Source organism: Dermacentor variabilis, chromosome 7 (assembly GCF_050947875.1).
Source record: "Dermacentor variabilis isolate Ectoservices chromosome 7, ASM5094787v1, whole genome shotgun sequence".
Taxonomy (NCBI): Eukaryota; Metazoa; Arthropoda; class Arachnida; order Ixodida; family Ixodidae; genus Dermacentor; species Dermacentor variabilis.
In genome coordinates, this window is record NC_134574.1 from 14,375,409 (window position 1) to 14,393,901 (window position 18,493).

At 48.1% G+C, this 18,493-nt stretch overlaps 1 protein-coding gene across 3 annotated transcripts in view; it reads left to right on the forward strand.

Annotated features, from left to right (window-relative positions):
* The window catches only part of LOC142587339 (isoaspartyl peptidase/L-asparaginase), a 712,895-nt gene that overhangs the window by 678,008 nt on the left and 16,394 nt on the right, over positions 1-18,493 (forward strand). The window contains exon 6 of one of the 3 annotated variants that reach the window (XM_075698263.1): positions 5,599-5,739. The exons of the other annotated variants lie outside the window; for them this stretch is intronic. Coding sequence (XP_075554378.1) covers positions 5,599-5,723 — 125 coding nt within the window. The 3' untranslated portion in view covers positions 5,724-5,739. Of the gene's footprint in view, positions 1-5,598; positions 5,740-18,493 lie in introns of those variants that run through there. 3 annotated transcript variants of the gene reach the window in all.

An 18,493-nucleotide genomic window follows, 5' to 3' on the forward strand; every position in this document is an offset into this window, starting at 1 on the left:
ACAAGATATGTTACACTAACGTTGTGGGTTCTCTTGCTTATACAGCAAAATAATCGTTGCGCGAGAAAAAAATTATTTTTGCATACCCCTTGTACACACTGATTTAAGGAAAATGAGCTGGAGCTGTCCACATGATCTACTTATTTTACCTGCGAGTATGGTCAACAAAAATGTGTCCCAGCTGCTTAGTGGTATTTGAGATTATGTCAGTATTGCATATGTGCCTGTTGTCTAAAATAATTGAATTTTGAAAATGCTCGCAGGGATCTGATGTGAATATCTGCAGTTTATGGATACATGTGAAAGACTCAGCATCAAGTGCAAGTGAACGGCCCCACAGGCGCGGAGTCGATCATGCAAATAGATTCGCTGCACAAATTTGTGCACAGAAAAGATATGCCACATGAAATGGCATGCAAGGAAGTGTTGAAAATATTGCACAGTTAATAAAACGCCTACGCTATTAATATGTGGGTTGCTGCACTCGTTATGCAAAACGGAGGTGAGACGTGCAGACAGGACACAAGAGTAGAGAAGTGGACAACACGAGCGCCGCCCACTTCTCTACTCTTGTGTCCTGTCTGCACGCCTTACCTCTGTTTTGCATAATGAATCCTTACCAACTAGCTCAGCTTTCTGTCGTTCTAAGTCTCGATACACTCGATTTCGTCCGCATTAGGCACTCGCCTCTTGATTACTTCGTGGCACAGAAATACTCGGCATCACACTGTTTTTCTGCTGTGGCCGTTGTAGAAGCATGATTGTTCAAAGTGCAACAATTAAACAGATTCTATGAGTTGCTTGTGGATTAGCCAGCACAATGCCAGTGCGCTGGTCCGCCTGTCCAGCAATTTCCTACTGAAGAGAAACCTGCAAATAAAAACACCGCTCCGCATGTAGAAAAATGCTCTACTGTGACGCTTCTGAAACGATTGTGATGCACCACAAGAGCTGCATACTCGCGTGATAGTCTCAACAAGGAGATACATTCCTTTACTTACATGTGACGCTATATGCCAGAGCACTTCGGGGCTTCGGTGGCACATAAGGCACGAGTGTGCCATAGCGTCCGCTGTCGACGCGCGATCGCATGTCAAACCTAAACTGTGCGAAACTACTACGCATCCAAAAAACAGATTCGAAACCGAAATTCGCGTCATCTTTTATTGCATGAATGCGTACATCGGGATTTATATAAGTCACGGACTTAGCGATCGCTTTCTGTAAACTTAATATTGACGTACCACCTTCATAAAGCCATCAGGTATGCGTTTTTAGATGACAAACCATAAGGTGACCTGTACTTGTTTTCAGCTCTTTCCATAGTAATTGCGCTGGCCACATTGACCAGTAGCAGCAGGGCGGCGCCCTAGAGGTTCCCACTTTTCCGGCGCTGCTTTTCCTCTACAGTTGTTCTACTAACTCTATGGTTACATGTCTCGCGCGGGGCGTGACCTCTGGCTTTGATTGACAGGCGAACTCGTGCCAAACTCTTACATCGCGAAACCACCTCCGAGTTCAACTCGGGAACATGGCGGCGGCAGCAGCAGCCTGTGTTATTGCATCCAGCGGCAGTAAGCGTCAGTATGACCATCTGGACCCGTTCACGTACGTACATGACCGCCGTGGAGTTTCAGCGTCATTTCGGCCTGTCGAAGACATCAGTGCGCTGGCTGTGTGACGAGCTAGGCGAAGACTCTCGTCTGTGGAGACAGCGTGACGGGCTTCATTCGCTCACCGTCGTAGAGCAAGTCCTCTGCGCCCTCCGTTTCTACGGGACTGGGAGTTTTCAGGGAAGCGTTGACGCCGAGCGTTACATTGCACATCATCAAACTACTGTGAGCCTCTGTGCCAGAGATGTCTGATGCGCTTATTGATGCGGCAGTGTGGAAGCGGTGGCTGGCTTTCCCGAAGACTGCGGCTGAGCGGTGTCAGGATCGGGGGCTCAATCCCATCGCTCGTGATCCGTTGTCAAGATAGGAGTCGGGCATGAATTAGAAGGTAGCTGGCCCATGCCGACGTCCAACTTATCCACGCTGAGGACGTTGATGAAGGGAGGGACTGCTTCTCATCGAGAACGAGGAATATAGGTTTATTTACAGTATTTATATGAGTCTAACATGACTGTTTGAGAAAGTACATCAGTCTAACATGACTGCTTGAGAGAGTGTGTCCTGAGGAACCACACAACAGCGGTTTTTAAACACTCGGTCCTCTCCCTATACAAGGTGATGCGAACGTTCGTTTAGTCATCGCAAAGTAGCCGCCTCTCTGCGGCACGGTTTACACACACACACGCACACACGCATACACACAGGTGCGAAGGTTCCGGAGCCGACGTCAGAGGGGCCCCGTAGAACTCGGAGCCGTTCCGGGTAGCGCGTTGTCTTGCGTCTTGGCCGGTGCGTGGGAAGCAGCTCAAAACGGCGTTCGCGCGGCAACTCGCGCACCCGTAGCAGATCAGGTCCGGCCGCGTTTGGGAACAATAGTTGGCCCACCGAACTCATTCCGTCACAACGGCGATGAGGCTAGAGGTTGGCGGCGGTTTCAGCACAAAGCCTGCTTCACCGAACGCATCCTAGCTGAAGCGACGGAGAGTGGGGGATGCGCGTCTTGTTCCCCGACACAAAGTCGATTTAGTCACGCTGTGGCAAGAGGTTGACGGCGATGCCTCCGAGATGTTGCTTCCCCAGTGGCAACTGGGTGGCAAACTTGCACTGCAGCTGGCCGTTCTTAACAGCCGGCATTTATAAAAGAACGCATCTTACTTCGCGGAAACATTACGAACGTAGTCGGGTGTATCGACGGAACGTACGTAGGAATTAAGGCGCCTTCAATGTCAGCGTTACTGTGATTTGCATTGAAGCAATGTCTAGACGCACCATATCGCCAAATTTGTCACTTCTGTGTAGCCGACTTAAATTTTGTGTTACAGACATCACACATGCGGCAGCGTACGATACTGACTTTTTCGCTGGTTGCTGACTTTTTACCGATTGTTCTACTTGTCTATCAGGGTGCCTTCCAAATGGCTCACTTTTTGGGGAAAGAGGTCAATGAAGTATAATTAGATAAATGGATATCACAAATTGTGTGAAGTACCCTTGAATGCTAATCTCATAAATAACTTGGGTTTTTTTATGAGATTACTTAGTACTTAGTACAAGTTACTTAGTATGCATAATGCTGAATTTTGTTCATGCGTCATCTATCGGTCGCACTATGAAACAACAAGGCATTGCACAATTCGTTGCAGTGCGAGATGCGGATGTCGCGCCAAGCCCGTTGTGCCTATGGATTTATGGCGAAATGAAAATGCATTGAGAATCTTAGTGTGCTGGCTTGCATGAAGAAAATACTTCAGAGTGTCTGCTGTTTTCACTGTTGGTGCATGTACCAGTGGTTCAGTGTATCGTCTTTTTTTTGGGGGGGGGGCAGCGTTATTCTGTATGGACAAATCGTATATTTTCGTCTCATAATGGGGCTCTAATTATTCAGCAGTAGAACAATGCAGATCCAATGCTCTGCAGAACTCGGTGTGCGTGAAGATGTCGTGAACCACCAAGGCAAAATTTCATATCGGAAGAAATGTGGTGCAGATTAACCCGCCATGATAAAAATAAAGACTGCAGCGCGAATATACCTTTTGCACAGCTTTAGAGCAATGATTACAGAAATTGTGACATGCTCAAACGTGTAAAAGCTTGCCGCAATGCCAAAGTAGGATGAGCGATATGCAGCATATTTTGGCATTGAACATGTCTTGTAAGTGCTATTTTTATTGTAAGATTCGCTGTCACGCCTTTCCCTCCGGCACTCCCTTTACTGAAACGCACCACTGTCTTTCTATTGGTGTCATGATGATGATGGTAACAGCAGCAATAATGCTGCCTAATGTTTGCCCCTTTGATTCCTGCGAGTTTCGTGGCACAGAATATGGCATGTGCATACACCTGTGCAGCAAAATTTTACGCTTGTGGTGATTTGTTGGAGAGCTGATTCGTGTTGGGACATTTCAAAGATGTGCGCCATTGTGGCTTAATAACTGGTGAGGTTGAAGACTGGTTGTATTAGTATAGAAGCTTGAAGTTGAATTGCACAACAATTCGACGGGACTCAAAGAAGAGAAATACACACAGCAGAACGCTCTGCTGTGAGTGTTACTTTTCTTTGTGTGCCGTCGAATTGTTGCGCGATCCAACTTAATATAGAGCATTGGGCTTCTTTGGTGCTGGACCGAGGAAGTGTGTGCTATTCGACACAATGCCAGTGCCTTGACACACAATTATGGAAGTGTGAAGGTTTGCAAACAAAGCTTTGCTTTCATATCCACCTGCTCGTGTAATACAAGCACTGATTGAAAGAACCGTCATACAAAAATAATGGGTGAAATGAACGGCCTTTAAAAATTTGTGTGTTGACACTAATGACATAATAGGTGCCACACCGGACTCGACAATTGTACTGGACCGAGCAGTTTGTTTACTATGTGAAGCACAAGCTTCCATTACATGATGTGCAGATAACCAAGCTCAATTTGTTTTAACTTGGTACACAAGATTCACTGTAATCTGTTTTTGATTCTAAAGAAGTGCCAAACACCACCTCTTTTTCAAGGACGTCATGGGAATATTTGGCGAGACCTTTTTACAGCCCCTCTTAATGGAAGTGTGGCCAGCCAGCTTTGCTTGGGCGCCTTTATAGATTTCTCTTCCTGATCATTGTGTGCTATCAAGTTGCTAAAGTCTATGCAACCAGTGCAAGGCATTACGTGATTCTATAGTCGGATACAACTTTAGGAGGCCGCAGAATCTGCACTTCAACGGCAGGTGAACACAAGCCTGCACCAATGGGCACACACTCTACACTGACGTCGTGCCGTTGGATGCACTAATACCCGCTCATTGGAGAGGGACTATTTCTTTAGACGTGGAGGCAATCGGCTGCTGCGCTTTGGTTATCTGGGCGGGGCCTCTCCTATCTTGTGAAGTTGTATCCGACTAGAGCATGCCGCTTTTCATACAACACAAAAGGACAAAGTGTACAATTATTTGGCCTATGAAATGGATGCATCACAAGTGAGCTATGCATGGAGTTAAGCTGTGTGAAAATTAGTACATGCAAATATATGACATTGTTAAAGAATATGTGGTATCGAACATGCATGTAATGGCAAGTTTAAATCGGGGAGTGCTGCATTCATATGCACAGTCTATAGGTGATAGCATTATTAAGCTCATGCCGTTTCCTGTCTTTTCATTGTGAAATACACACACCGTTCATCTTGTGGCTAATCAACACCCACTGTATTCTTGCACATAGAAAGAACAAACAGCACAATGACGTATATGCTGCATTAGTGTCTTTTTCATTTATACGGTCCAAGAGTGGCACAGGTTGTCTTACGTTTTTGCCCATTTTGAAGAGACATCAAGTGCATGTTACAAGTGTCCCAATATGCACAGCACAATGTTTACTATAATAATTTTATTCATGCTCTTGAATAATAAACAAAATAATAAACTGAAAGCTCCTTTATAAGGTGTGTTCTGGGGGCTCGACTAGAGAGCAGTGAGGGCACTGATCCTTCTGTTGCAGAACAGTCCTCTGGACCTTGTCACACTCTCAAGAGCACATGCCTGGCGCTCGCCTACTGCCACCAGGCGTTTGAGTGTCTCCAGCAGCAGAATGTTTTGCTGCAAAAAAGTGGACTGTTGGAATGAATCAACCGCATATAAACCATTATTTACAAATAAAAAATCTCATTGCACTATTGGTACTAAATGCCCTTAACTGTGGAGGCCTTTAGTGTATGCATAATAAAACAATTTGTCGGGACAACGTTGCTTTATTTTAGAGCGCAGCTCTTTGGCGTCCGTTCCTGGGTTTCGCGTCGTCGTCGGCGTTGTCGTCGGCCTCGTAACCAGCTCCGCCCCCCTTTCATCCCCCCAGCGCTAGCAGCGACCGACTGATACCGCTGGATGCCGCTGACGCCGCTAGAGAGTCAAGATAACGTGACTGCATAGAACACCGTCGCCGCCATGCAGAAAGAGGAGGAAAGGGTCCCCCCACCCTGTTCTTGTGTGGCGGATAGGGTGCTCTTCAGTTGCCGACGCGCCGGTTATTTCACGTAGGCCCCGGCACGTCGACGAATACGTGACCACCTTCCCACGGCTAGACCTGGTTCTTAGCGCTGCGGAAGCGAGGGTATCATATTGTTTGTGTCGGCATCGGCGGCGTTGTCCCTGAAACCAACTCCGCAGCTGGGGTTGACTCACTATCGGCGTCAGCGGCATCAGTCAGTCGCTGCTATCTCTTCCCTCCTCCCTTTATCGTGTTGTCCGCTTGCTGCGCGCGCTTCTGCCCCCATCGTTTGCCGCTGGGTGTACACGCCGCCCCCCTCCCCCCTCTTCCTGCGAGTCTCCGGTTGTCAAAGCGCCGGCTCGAACTTAATTCCTTTCTTCGCTCCTCCTCCAATGCAACCCCTGTGCGGTGGCAATCAGAGAGCCAGATCGGTGGCGGCGGATCTGTATATGTGCACCGCCCGAGCCGAAATTGCCGCTGCCGTTCGCCCTGTGCGGTGGCAATCAGAGAGCCAGATCGGTGGCGGCGGATCTGTATATGTGCACCGCCCGAGCCGAAATTGCCGCTGCCGTTCGCCACTGCGAAATTATCTGCCAGTTCTTTCTGAGCCATGAGCGAGACGACCGATGGAAGTCCTCCGTCTGCTGCTGCTGCTGCTGCTGCTAAACGAGCTGCCAGAGCAGAGGCCCAGCGCCGTCGCCGTCAGAATCCAGAGGTGCGTGCCGCCGAAGCAGAAGCTTACCGTCGCCGCCGTCGAGATGATCCATGAGCACGGGAAATATAAAAAAAAATTCTGTGATAGCGCATACATGTGTTGCTCGATTTCTTTGCCTCAATCTATCGAAAAGGTGAAACAGCTTATTTGCTGCGCTCAAATTTCGCATTAGGAAGTAACGTAATCGTCGGTAATTTTTTTCATAACGGGTTGTTTTTTTCAGAGCCAATTGTGATGTTTATTATTGTGCCAACAGCTGAGGTGTCCTCGCACCTTCACGAGATTCTATTGCCAGCACCAGAAACCTATTTTTGTTCACTGCAAAACCAATGCCGCTCCCTACGACCACGTCTTATGCGAGCTGATAGCATCCTATGCCTACAAACATCATATTTTTGTCCCATTACGCAATTTTCTACCATCCTCGGCTGCAGTTCTCTTTCCTTGACGTCCATTCTGTCACGCTTATGTAATCACCTGTCATAAATTGGCAACAAGTGATTGAAGACGTGCATGGCCTGCACGCCGATTCCATTTTTTTTTCTTATTCTCAACTAGCATATCAGTTGCCACGGTTTACTACGCCACTGTCTTCCTGCCCTAATGCTATCTCCAACAATTTTTGTTACTTCGCTTTCTGCACAGCCCTGGACTTCTCAAGTTTCTTTGTTAACCTCCAGGTTTATGTCCCATAGTGCATAACCGGTAGAATGCAATGATTCTAAACATTTTTCAAGGATATCGGTAACGTGGCGATCACGATTCGGGAATGCCTCCCATATGCTGTTCAACCCATGAAATTTTTGTATAAGTTCCCTGCTTTATATCAGTACTTGCTATTGATATTTCACCTGGATAAAGATACTCTTCCATAGATTCTGTGGGCTGAATGTCACTGATGAATTTCTGTTATCTCACCAAGTTAGTGAAGGTTACCTTTATCTTTCCCATATTTTCGCGGGCCCACGTGCATGTAAAAGCACAAGCACTCATTGGTTCTCAATGCCTTTTTTTAAACTGCTGGACATTCAGTTCGTTACTACGAAAGTGACTTAATCTGTGCACCATTATTATGCTAAATATGAAACAGTAGAAATATACTTATCTGCAGTTTGTCAATGTCTCCTTCACTGTGTTGGTTGCGAGATCCATCGTCGGCACCACCTCTTTGTCGCATCGTAGCTATATTGGCTGTTTTCCTTTTGCACACACTATGCAATATTCGTGACGCTCGCAGTCACGCAGAGTGCAGGAACTCAGCGCACTCACAGTAGCAGCACCGGATAAGTTGTTTGTTCAGGATTGTGCCGTGAACAGTAGGTGCGCGTTGCGATCTGTAAAATCGCCTAACTATTCGCAGTCTTTCGAGGTGCACGGAAAGATTGCTCACGGAAGAACAGAACTATCCAAGAAATAGTGGTCATAGTCGAGCCTGATCACTACGTCGCGCACTGCAAGCTCGTTGCACGAGTTTGTTTACACTGGGCCTCTTCGATGTTTAGCCGCCATGCTCGCCCGATGAATGTATGTGATGACGCCACCACACCGTTCCCTCGTGGTATAATGCGAAGCGTACTAAATTACAAATTAGTCGAATACACATTCAGTGTACATCTTGTAAGCTTTAAGATGCTTTTAAACCACGTTAAACTAACTAATAATATTGTACTAAATGTATTTGTTTTATAACTCGCTTGTGCGTGTAATGCACTCGGTGGAACGACAAACAAGTGAAAGAAGGCACGACCATGCACCTATGGCATGATCACGTGAGCCTCAGTTTGTCGAACGCCCAAGGAATGATAGCCACCCAGAGTGAATCTAGATTAACCAATGAAACTGGCGGCTTGCGAAAGATAAACTGTGTTTCGGTACCATTTGTGCTTTCATCTTGGGGTGTCGCCAGAGCTCGTGAAGATCCCGAGTTTCGCCAAACTCGGCGCATCCTGCATAGCACCCCTGCTGAGTGAACTGAATCAACTGTATCCTGCAACCATTCTCAATGGCCAGTAAAAAAAAAATGTGCCGCGTTACGAGGGAGGCGGCCCGCATACTCCAAATTTGTGACCATGGCGACTCAACATCGCCCCCGCAACCCCAAAATTCTACGACCTTCGTCTTCTGCACCGCTACACACACCGATGTCCCGCTCGCGGGCAACAAGGCGGCCCATGCCACGGGTCTCGGTCTCGCACGCCGAGCCACCGCAGATTAGGTGGCCGCGGCTTACGCCCCTCAGAGTGTGGCATCGGTTCGGCCGGACTGAGACGCTAAAATAGAAATGCAACAAGAATCACAATGGGCGTGGGGCGATCGCCTGACCAAGTTCAGACTTCACGCAACACTAAATACTCGAAAGACGCACATTCCCGCCACTGCAAGATAAATTAAACAGGAACGAGGTCTTAACCTTACGCTTACTGCAAACACGCACCTACCCTGTCTTAGGCCACTGTTACCCTGGTTATACACGACTGCTTCGCGTAAAGCGTGCGGACAGAGAACAATGCTGCGACACATTCTCTGGGAATGTGCCTACGGTACTGAAACCGTCGCCGTTCCCGACATAACCGCGGCCGTTGTTCGCGTACAGGAACCTCGCTCTTTCTCGACGCCTCCCCAGCTGCGGGTGCCGCCGCTGGGAGGCGGCTCTCAAATGTTGGAAGACCAGCTCTGGGCCGTCCGGCAAGAAGCCGCTCGAGTTCAAGGACTTCGAGCCGCCACCTGAGACCACCACAACCAAAAGTGCCGGTCCATTCTTTTTAATAGAGTTTATTTTCTCATTCTTCTTCAATGGTGTGTCTGTCGCAGTAGCCATTGCGCAAGTGACATAGGTATTAGCCACCAGCTCGCGTTTTGTTCGCTTTCTTCTTAAACAAAGGATCTCAGTGTCAGTCAGTGGATGCTAAGGAGCGTCGCCTATCTGCACAAGGAAAGCAGGAACACCTTTGCTCTTTCGAAACTTGTCACTATCTCCGATGATCGTATGGGGTAATCAACACCAGCAGTCAGCAGATTCGCTATACGTGCATTCAGTTTAGAAGGCACAACTCGCTTTACGTAGGTAGTTCTAATGCGGGGACTCTAACATTGCATTTCGTTTTGTCAGAAAAAAAGCAAGCACGAACAGGAAATTTTCATCTGGAAATTTCACCATAAAGCAGAAGGACTGTATAAAAAAGGATAACCCAGAAGCATAACGTTTTCAAATCCGTGCTAACTGTTATAAACAAAGTAAACAAGTTGCTGAACAAGTTCTTTTATTAAATGACAAACACACACTTTAGGATTGCTGTTAGAGCGACGACTATTCCGCCACATGGCTAATACATAAAAATAAAAAGGCATAGAACACCACACAAAATTGGTCTTTCTCGGGCGAGCTCGTTGGCGACGCGGTCCGACATTACTTTGAAAATTCTCTGGATGTAAATCTCTTCCGAGTGCTTCTCGCAGAAAACACAACCTACGGTAACCTCTTTCGATCAGCCGCTCCCATTCTGCAAGCCGTGCAGTGCCCCCGGCGGTGCGCCGAGCATAGATACCCTGCCTGGGTTCGATCGGTAGCCGCGCCGACATTGCGGTACGCGACAAGTCTTCTCCATGAGGCATCATTAGTCGCTGGAACTTCCACTCACATGGGCTCAAATTACAGCGCACAATATGGAAGAATGCTGTACACTTGAATGAAACGATTTTCACGAAGCAAAAGTGACGGATGCAACTGCAGCGCATAAGAGCCGCTGACACAATGATGATGAGGATATTGTTACGGGGATGTTGGCAGCATAAGACTATATTTACAATTTAAATACAAGCAGAATTAATCGAGTTAAGATGGCAACAAGTAACACCACGCAGTAGCCAGCATCTCGTCATCTTCGTCCTTTCTCTTCTTTTATGCTTCTGTAATTGGACCCCCGGGTGCTGAAGCGCCGTCTAGGAGCATGATAGGCGAAGAATTGCGAGCGAAGTATGGCTTCAGCCGCGAAACGTGGACGATGTCAAGAGGCGTCGGACTTGAGGATGTATCAAACTGTAGCGGCGAAATCTAGTAATTTACGTCGTTAACTTGACGTAGGGCTTCACAAGGCCCTGTGTAGCGAGAGAGAAGCTTCTGGGAGAGGGCAACTCGACTGTCTGGTGACCAAAGGAGCACCCAAGCACCAGGCGTGAACATAAAATCGCGATGGCACCGGTCATAACGCTCCTTTAGTGTATGCTGCGAGGCTAATAAACGAGATCGGGGAACTTGACGTGCATGTGAGCGCGATCGATGACTTCACGAGCGTACTCAGTTGCAACGCTGGCACAGAAGGGAGGATGGTGTCAAACGGCAGTGTGGGAGATAAGAGGGTGAATATCCTTCGGTGTCAGGTCGGAACGAGTTGTACCCGAACGTCACGTAGTCCAGCGTGGCGTCCCAATAGCGGTTACTGTGGAAGTCGTAAATCGACAGCACCTCTGTGATTGTTCGGTTGAGACGTTCCGTAAGACCGTTCGTTTGTTGGTAGTAGGCGGGGGACATCTTGTGCTCAGTGGCACAAGAGCGGAGCAGGTCATCGACAACTCGAGACCAGAAGGAGCGGCCGCGGTCTCTAAGTAACTGTCGAGGCACACCGTGGTGAAGAATGACGTTGTGGAGGAGAGAATCGGCGACGTCGGTTGCGCAACTAGTCGGCGATGCCTTTGTTATCGCCTAGCGTGTCGCGTAATCATTAGATTCCCTCTAGTTCTCGTTGGAAAAGGGCTAAGCAGGTCAAGGCCTACGCGAAAGAACGGTTCAGAGGGAACTTCAATTGGATGGAGTCGTCCGAAATGTAGCAGGGGACGTTTCTTCGGGCACTGACAATTCGCAAGTTGCGACATAACGACGCACAAAGCGGTAGAGACTCGGCCACAAGAACCGGCGTCGTATGCGGTCGTATGTACGCAATACTTCAAGTTGTCCCGCCGTCGGTGCATCGTGAAGTTGTTCGAGAGCGAAGGATCGCAGATGACGAGGAAGGACAAGGAGCAACTCAGGGCCGTCAGCGTTGATATTGCGGTGGTAGAGGATGCCGTCCTGCAGCAGGAACATGTAGCACGTGCCATCAGTGGTGCCAGATTGCACTCCAGCGATGATGGACTGTAAGGATTCGTCGCATTGTTGTTCAGCGCCCATGTCGGTCATGTCAGTAAAAGCCATCGCGAAGGTTACCGGATCCTGCACAGCAGTATCAGTGGGATCCACGGGGTGCCGAGAGAGGCAGTCGGCGTCCTTGTGGAGACAACAATTGACAACAAACGAAATTCCTGAAGCTGCAAAGCCCAGCGACCAAGCCGTCCAGTCCGGTCCCGGAGGGAAGACAGCCAGCAGACTGCGTGGTGGCCTTTAACGACCGAAAGCGTGCGGCCGTGCAAATATCGCCGCAACTTGGCGGCACTCCAAACTAAAGCCAAGCACTACCGCTCGGTGATGCAGTTATTTCTCTCGGCAGGGGACAACAGGCGGTTCGCGTTAGCTATCACGCACTCGGTACCATGCTGTTGTTGGGCAAGAATAGCGCCTATGCCATGGTCACTTGCGTCAGTGTGGACTTCGGTCGGTGCACATTAATCAAAGTGGGCAAGTATGGGAGGGATGGTGAGAAATCCAATGAACGCCGCGAACGCGTGAGCTTGTTCAGAGCCCCACGAGAACGGCGTGTTCTTCTTTAGAAGGCCTGTCAAACGCCAAGCAAGGTCGGCGAAGCTTTTGACAAAACGGCGAAAGTAAGAACACAGGCCAACGAAGCAGCGCACGTCAGAAGCAGAACCTGGCACAGGGAAACTGCGTAAGGCGCGAACTTTTTCCGGATCTGGTTGGACAGCGAATGCGTCAACGAGGTGTCCCAGAACGGTAATCTGACGGCGCCCGAATTGACACTACGTGGAGTTCACTTGGAGGCCGGCTTTTCTGAAGATCGCAAGAATGGCAGCGAGTCAGGTAAGGTGGCTGCCGAACGTCGGAGAAAGAACAGTAACGTCGTCGAGGTAACAGACAGGAGGTCCATTTGTAGCCTCGCAGAAGACAGTCCATCATACGTTCGAATGTCGCAGAAGCATTGCATAGGCCAAAGGGCATGACGTTGAACTGGTATAAACCATCCCGCGTGATGAAGGCCATCTTTTCGCGGTCCATTTCATCAACTGACATCTGCCAGTAGCCGGATTGAAGATCCATGGACGAGAAGCATTTAGCTCCGTGCAAGCAGTCCAAGGCGTCATCAATGCGTGGTAGTGGATAGACGTCTTTTCGGTTGATCTTGCTTAAATGGCGATAATCGACGCAAAAACGCCAGGTACCATACTTTTTTTTTCACAAGGACGACAGGCGAAGCCTAAGGGCCGGCTGATGGTTCGAGGAACTTTTTGCGGAGCATTTTGTTCACTTCTGATTGGATGACTCCACCTTCAGCATGCGATACACGATAGGGACACCGATGACTATGATTCGTGTCTCCAGTGTTGATACGGTCGTGAACAACAGATGTTTGTCCTGATGGCCTGCTGCCGAAGTGAAAGATGTCGTGGTACGATTCGAGGTGGAGACGTATGTCCGTGGGCTGTTCAGAGTTCAGGTCAGGTACAATCATCTTTGCAAAGTCATCGATTAGGGAACCAGAGCTGTGAGGTGCAATTGGCGCTAAGCTCTCGGCATCCAGACTTTCAATGTCAAATTCGGAAGCATTAGAAACGCTGGCCAAGAATAAGCCGGCTGGAAGCTCTTGAGGGCGCAGGCTGAACTTCAGAAGCAGAACTACGTTGTTATTAGCAATCGTCACCAGCGTATGCGAAAGAGCAACCTCCTGGTTGAAAAGCAGGTCGATGATGGGGCGAAGTACATATTCACCGTCAGGAATCTGTGGCTGTGCGGTCAAAGCGACGTAAGTTACTGCCTTAGGTGGCAGACGCACATTGTGAAGTTAACACAAGTGCGGTGGAGCGGTGCTCGGTGCATCGGCGACTTGAGGCAGTTCCAACTGAAGAATGCCGGTTGCGCAGTCGATGAGAGCGGAATGATGGGATAAAAAGTCCAATCTAAGGATAACGTCGTGAAGGCAGTTGCCGACCATAGCAAAAAGAACAGAAGTAGTGCGGCCGGCTATACTTAAACGCGCAGTACACATTCGAAGAACACATTCCAAGCCCATATTTTCCTGTACGGATAATAATATCGCTCTACGACGCATTTCTTCACTACAGATCTCTTACTGCATTTATTCTTCGAGGAATAGCTGCGTAACTCACTTGGCGCCCCTGCAGCACACACAAAACCAAGCTTTGAGAATAATCACTTACAGGCATTTTTCATCTAGTGATTTGCCATTACTCCGCAATTTATAATATTTTGTCACTAGTGGATTTAAATAAATGTTCTATTCTTGTCCTGAAGTATAACTTTTCTCAAGGAGAATTACCAATTTCGTTGATAACAAAAAAAACAAACCCTACATTTCACTGGCACTCGATTTTCACACCATAACAACTACCTGCTACCGAAACCAAGGACTAACTATGGCAAAGTTACTGCGAACTTTTTGGCAACATCGATTTAGAATTCACTACCGCCCTCCAATAAATCATCGCCTTCCATTCATTTATTTAAGAGGAAACATTGTCACCATTCGTTGGGAACGTGATTGTTTTGTTTATTTTACGCTTCTTTATGTAGACTATATTTCCCAGGATCTGGCTTTTGTGTTTATACTTCATTGTTATTAGCATGACGACGTTTTTTGTTAATACTTTTTGTTTTCATAGGATTGCTACTGCTGTAAACCGCATTAAGTCTACTTCTATGTATTTATTGTTGGAGGTGCCTTTCCACTCAATGGCTACGGGACCTCCTAGATTACTTTTTCTGTACAAAATTTCAGTTGCATCAGTAAACTGAAACGGAAACTAACGCACCGCCGTCGGCCACACGAAGTACTCGGGCCGATGCTGGGATGAAGACCTTCTTTAAATGTCTACGTAGGCTAGCACGGATCACAGAGACGTGGGCTTCAGTGTCGACGACTGCTTGGACCGGTTACGGCTTCTATTTTAACGTCAATTACTCTTCTCTTTGTGGGCGCAGACAGAGAATTTCCTGCAGTAGTAGGCAATGAAGCACCATCTCCGAGGGCTGCGTTTGTTTGTTTTCCGAAAGGGTGCGGCCAAAAACCACAGGAGACGAAAGGCGACGTGGCTGCGGTGAACGGGAAAATGGGCGACGTGTTTGCGGTGAGCGAGACTGGTGTCCACGCGTCGACAGTGAGCGACTGTATCGCGTGATTCCAGAAGAGTGGTCGGCGCTGTTAGACTCGGCGGCGGGTGAAATATTGCGGAAATTTCCATCAAAACAACTCCGCTTGGTCGGCGTGCGAGGTGTTGAGGTTCATGAGTTGCGACAGTTTTGGGCGACATGGCCAATGCAGCGACAGGTGAAAGATATTGGCTGGTCGTCTGCGGTTGTCCACTCAGTCGGGTTGTGATAACACAGACAGAAGCGTCGGGGTGGAGCGAAAATAGTAGCAGGGTGCTCGTTAGCTCTGGAATTGGCGACAGCACAGAGAGAATGTCAACCAATGTTTTGAAGTTCTTGACGAACGATAGCTTGTACGAGTGGAATTGAAAATGTGATAGCATCAGGGATGCGCGAACAGAAAGCTGCGGGCGCCATCGAATGCAGTTCACGACAAGGATTCGCAGCACGTCATGGCGACGCATGCTGCTCTGCGTGTTGATCTTCACACGTCAACGTTGCGGCAGTATTGGGAAGTCTGGCGAATGGTTGCAAGACGCGTCGGCTGTTGGCCTGCTCGAATTGTCGGCACTCTTTAATAATACCGTCAACTGTAGAGCAGCTTTTGCACATGAGCAGATTAAACGCGTCGTCAGCAGTGCCCTTAAGCACGTGCCGAACCTTCTCAGCTTCTATCATGTCGTGATCGGCTTTACGGCAAAGTGCCAGCACGTCCTGGATGTACGAGACATAGGACTCCGTGGGGGATTGGGCAAGGGAGGCCAGTTCCTTCATTGCGGCAATTTTACTGCCGGCTGGTTTGCCAAATAACTCTGTCAACTTCTCTTTGCATCGGTCCCAGCTGGTTAGCTCCTCTTCGTGGTTTTCGCACCACACACCTTTGCTGTTCCTCTTAGTTAGAACAACAGGTTAGCTAGTATAAGCGTAGGGTCCCATCTGTTGATTCCGCGCACGCGTTCGTACATGGTCCGCCACTCTTCAACGGCGGGGCCATTGGTCCCGCAGAAAGTTCTAGGATCCTTGGGTTGCGCAAGAACGAAAGGTGACAATGACGTAGCTGCCGACGATGACGTAGGAGGTAGCAATGACGTTGATCCCACGTGCTCACCGCCATTCATGGTGCGGACGGTGATGCGATGTCCACTGCGGAGCTCCGTTTCCACCCTTGGTACCCCGCATCTCTCACCAATATGTTACGCGGATGGTGGGAGTACAAAAAGAGTGTATTTACATTATATATACAAAATGAGTTAGAGTAGTTAAGATGGCTGACCACCAACAACACGCAGCAGCCAGCGTCCCGTGATCTTGTTTTTTCTCTCTCTTGTTTCATCCTTCCGTACAATATATTGGCATCTCTGTTAACGCGAGGCGGTGACAAATAGTCACTTATCCCGCTTGATTTAATCAGGTTTGCCATGCATATCTTCGTTAAAGCATTTTTTTTACAGCTGATTAATATTTTTTTCGTCCTGAAAACTCCTCCTATAGCTTGTACTGCTACGTATGCCTGTAACAGATGCTGTTGTATCAATCTCTTTCCTGCTTTTTCCCCGCCAATGCTCTAAATGTCTCTTGCTTATCTCGACTGGTGGCCGGTTGATGCTTCGGTTCACTTTAAATCCAGTTGCTTCTGGAACGTGTGCGTTAGTTTCAGTTGCAGTTTCAGTTTTATTACCTTAAGGACTCCTTTCTGGGGGGCATTACATTACCTACGGGGTCTCACTGGGTGATTGCCATCGCATTCCATCAGTATGTGCTGAGTGGTCCCCAGAGTTTTGCTGCAGCGTACACATGCCTCATCTAATTGCGAATACTTGATTCGGTGTGTTATTGTGCTTGCGCAACGAGCTTGAGATTCAAATATCAAGACACTGTCCTTTGTATTGTCGTACAGATTTTCCCTTCTAATTTCTTTATTCCCATTCTTGTAGTGTCCATGGTCCTTTTTCTTTCCATTCTTGGCATCCAATTTCCGGTCTCTGCTTCTCTCACTTTCTTTCTGATGACTACTAGTTATCTATTTACGCATTCAATTGCCCTGTACTTGGTTGCCAACTTTCTTGACCTCTTCCTTCATTCTGTGTCCAGGCTTTTCTGGTATGGATACTTGTGCACCTTAGCCGCCCACTTATTTCGATCCATGCTTCTGAGTCTTTCTTCAAAACTAATTTTGATCTGCGCTCCTCCGACTTTAAAACAGGCCCACCCCATGTCACCCTGCACTCCTTCATTTGTGGTTTTACCTTGGGCAACCAAAGCCAACCAGCCTATCGACCTTTGGTCATCTTCCAACCTTGATGAAATATCCAATTTTAAGCACAGAATTGCATTTGCGAGCGTTATCGCTGGCACACTGCTTCTTTTTAGGTTCCACGCACCACCTCACACTTATTGTAGCCCCAGTGTGGTCCATGTATGATTATTGCTGCATTCCGCTTCCCCTTTATTTTCATATTATCTTCGTGGCTGCGTGAGTAAGTCTTTTTTATGGTAGCTATATTGGTATCGATATTGCTTCACTATGGGTATGACTTGCTGTTTTATTGACACCACGTAATTACTCGTCTCTTCAATAAAGATCATAATTCCCGATCTAGGTTTGTCGCTGCCTTGTCACAGATATCCGCAAGTGTCTGTAAATCGCTTGCATTGCCAGCTAGTAGCACTATGTCATCTACATGCATCAGCTCAGGGACGTTTTGTTGCACCATTTGTCCACTACGCTTGTCGGATAAATCAAACCCTACTTTATTGTTTTCCAGTCGTCGTTTTATGCTCCTAACCTATAGCGCGAAGATCAATTGACAGCGGACATCTTTACTTCAGTCCTTAGTGAATTTCCACCACATTATTACTATCTCGGCCTTCCCATACAAATTGTGCTTGGTTGTCTGTGTATATATCTCTCAGCGCCTCCACGATATCACCATCTATGCGTTCCTGCTTAAAGGGTCCCGGAAATGGTTCGAACAAATTTTATACACGTGTAGGTTACAGGTACAGTTAATCATTCGCGCCAGAATTTGTGTGAAGCGCCTCATATAGGGAGAGTTACAGACGATTGCAAGTTATCCTCCTCCATAGCCTTGTATTTCCTCCTCGACTCGTTCGCCGAGTGATCGGGGCTGAGCTCTGCCTTCACTGGCTCTGTGTCATGATGGCATGTCGTGTCGTCTATTTCCGGTTCTGTAGGAGTGAGCGCGCGAAGCCTCTCCGACCTCTCCGGCAGCTGGGCAGTCGGCCCTAAACGAGAGCTATCGAAGCAGCGTGCGTTGCGAGCATTCTGTCGCTGAGCCGAACGTGTCTGGTATTCCGATAACCACAGGCGAGCTGGGCGTTTAGACGGATGGGTGGAGGCATAAACTCAAGTTGATGAAGCAACCTTACCGTAGATGTACGTGAGTGGCCTGATTGGTTTA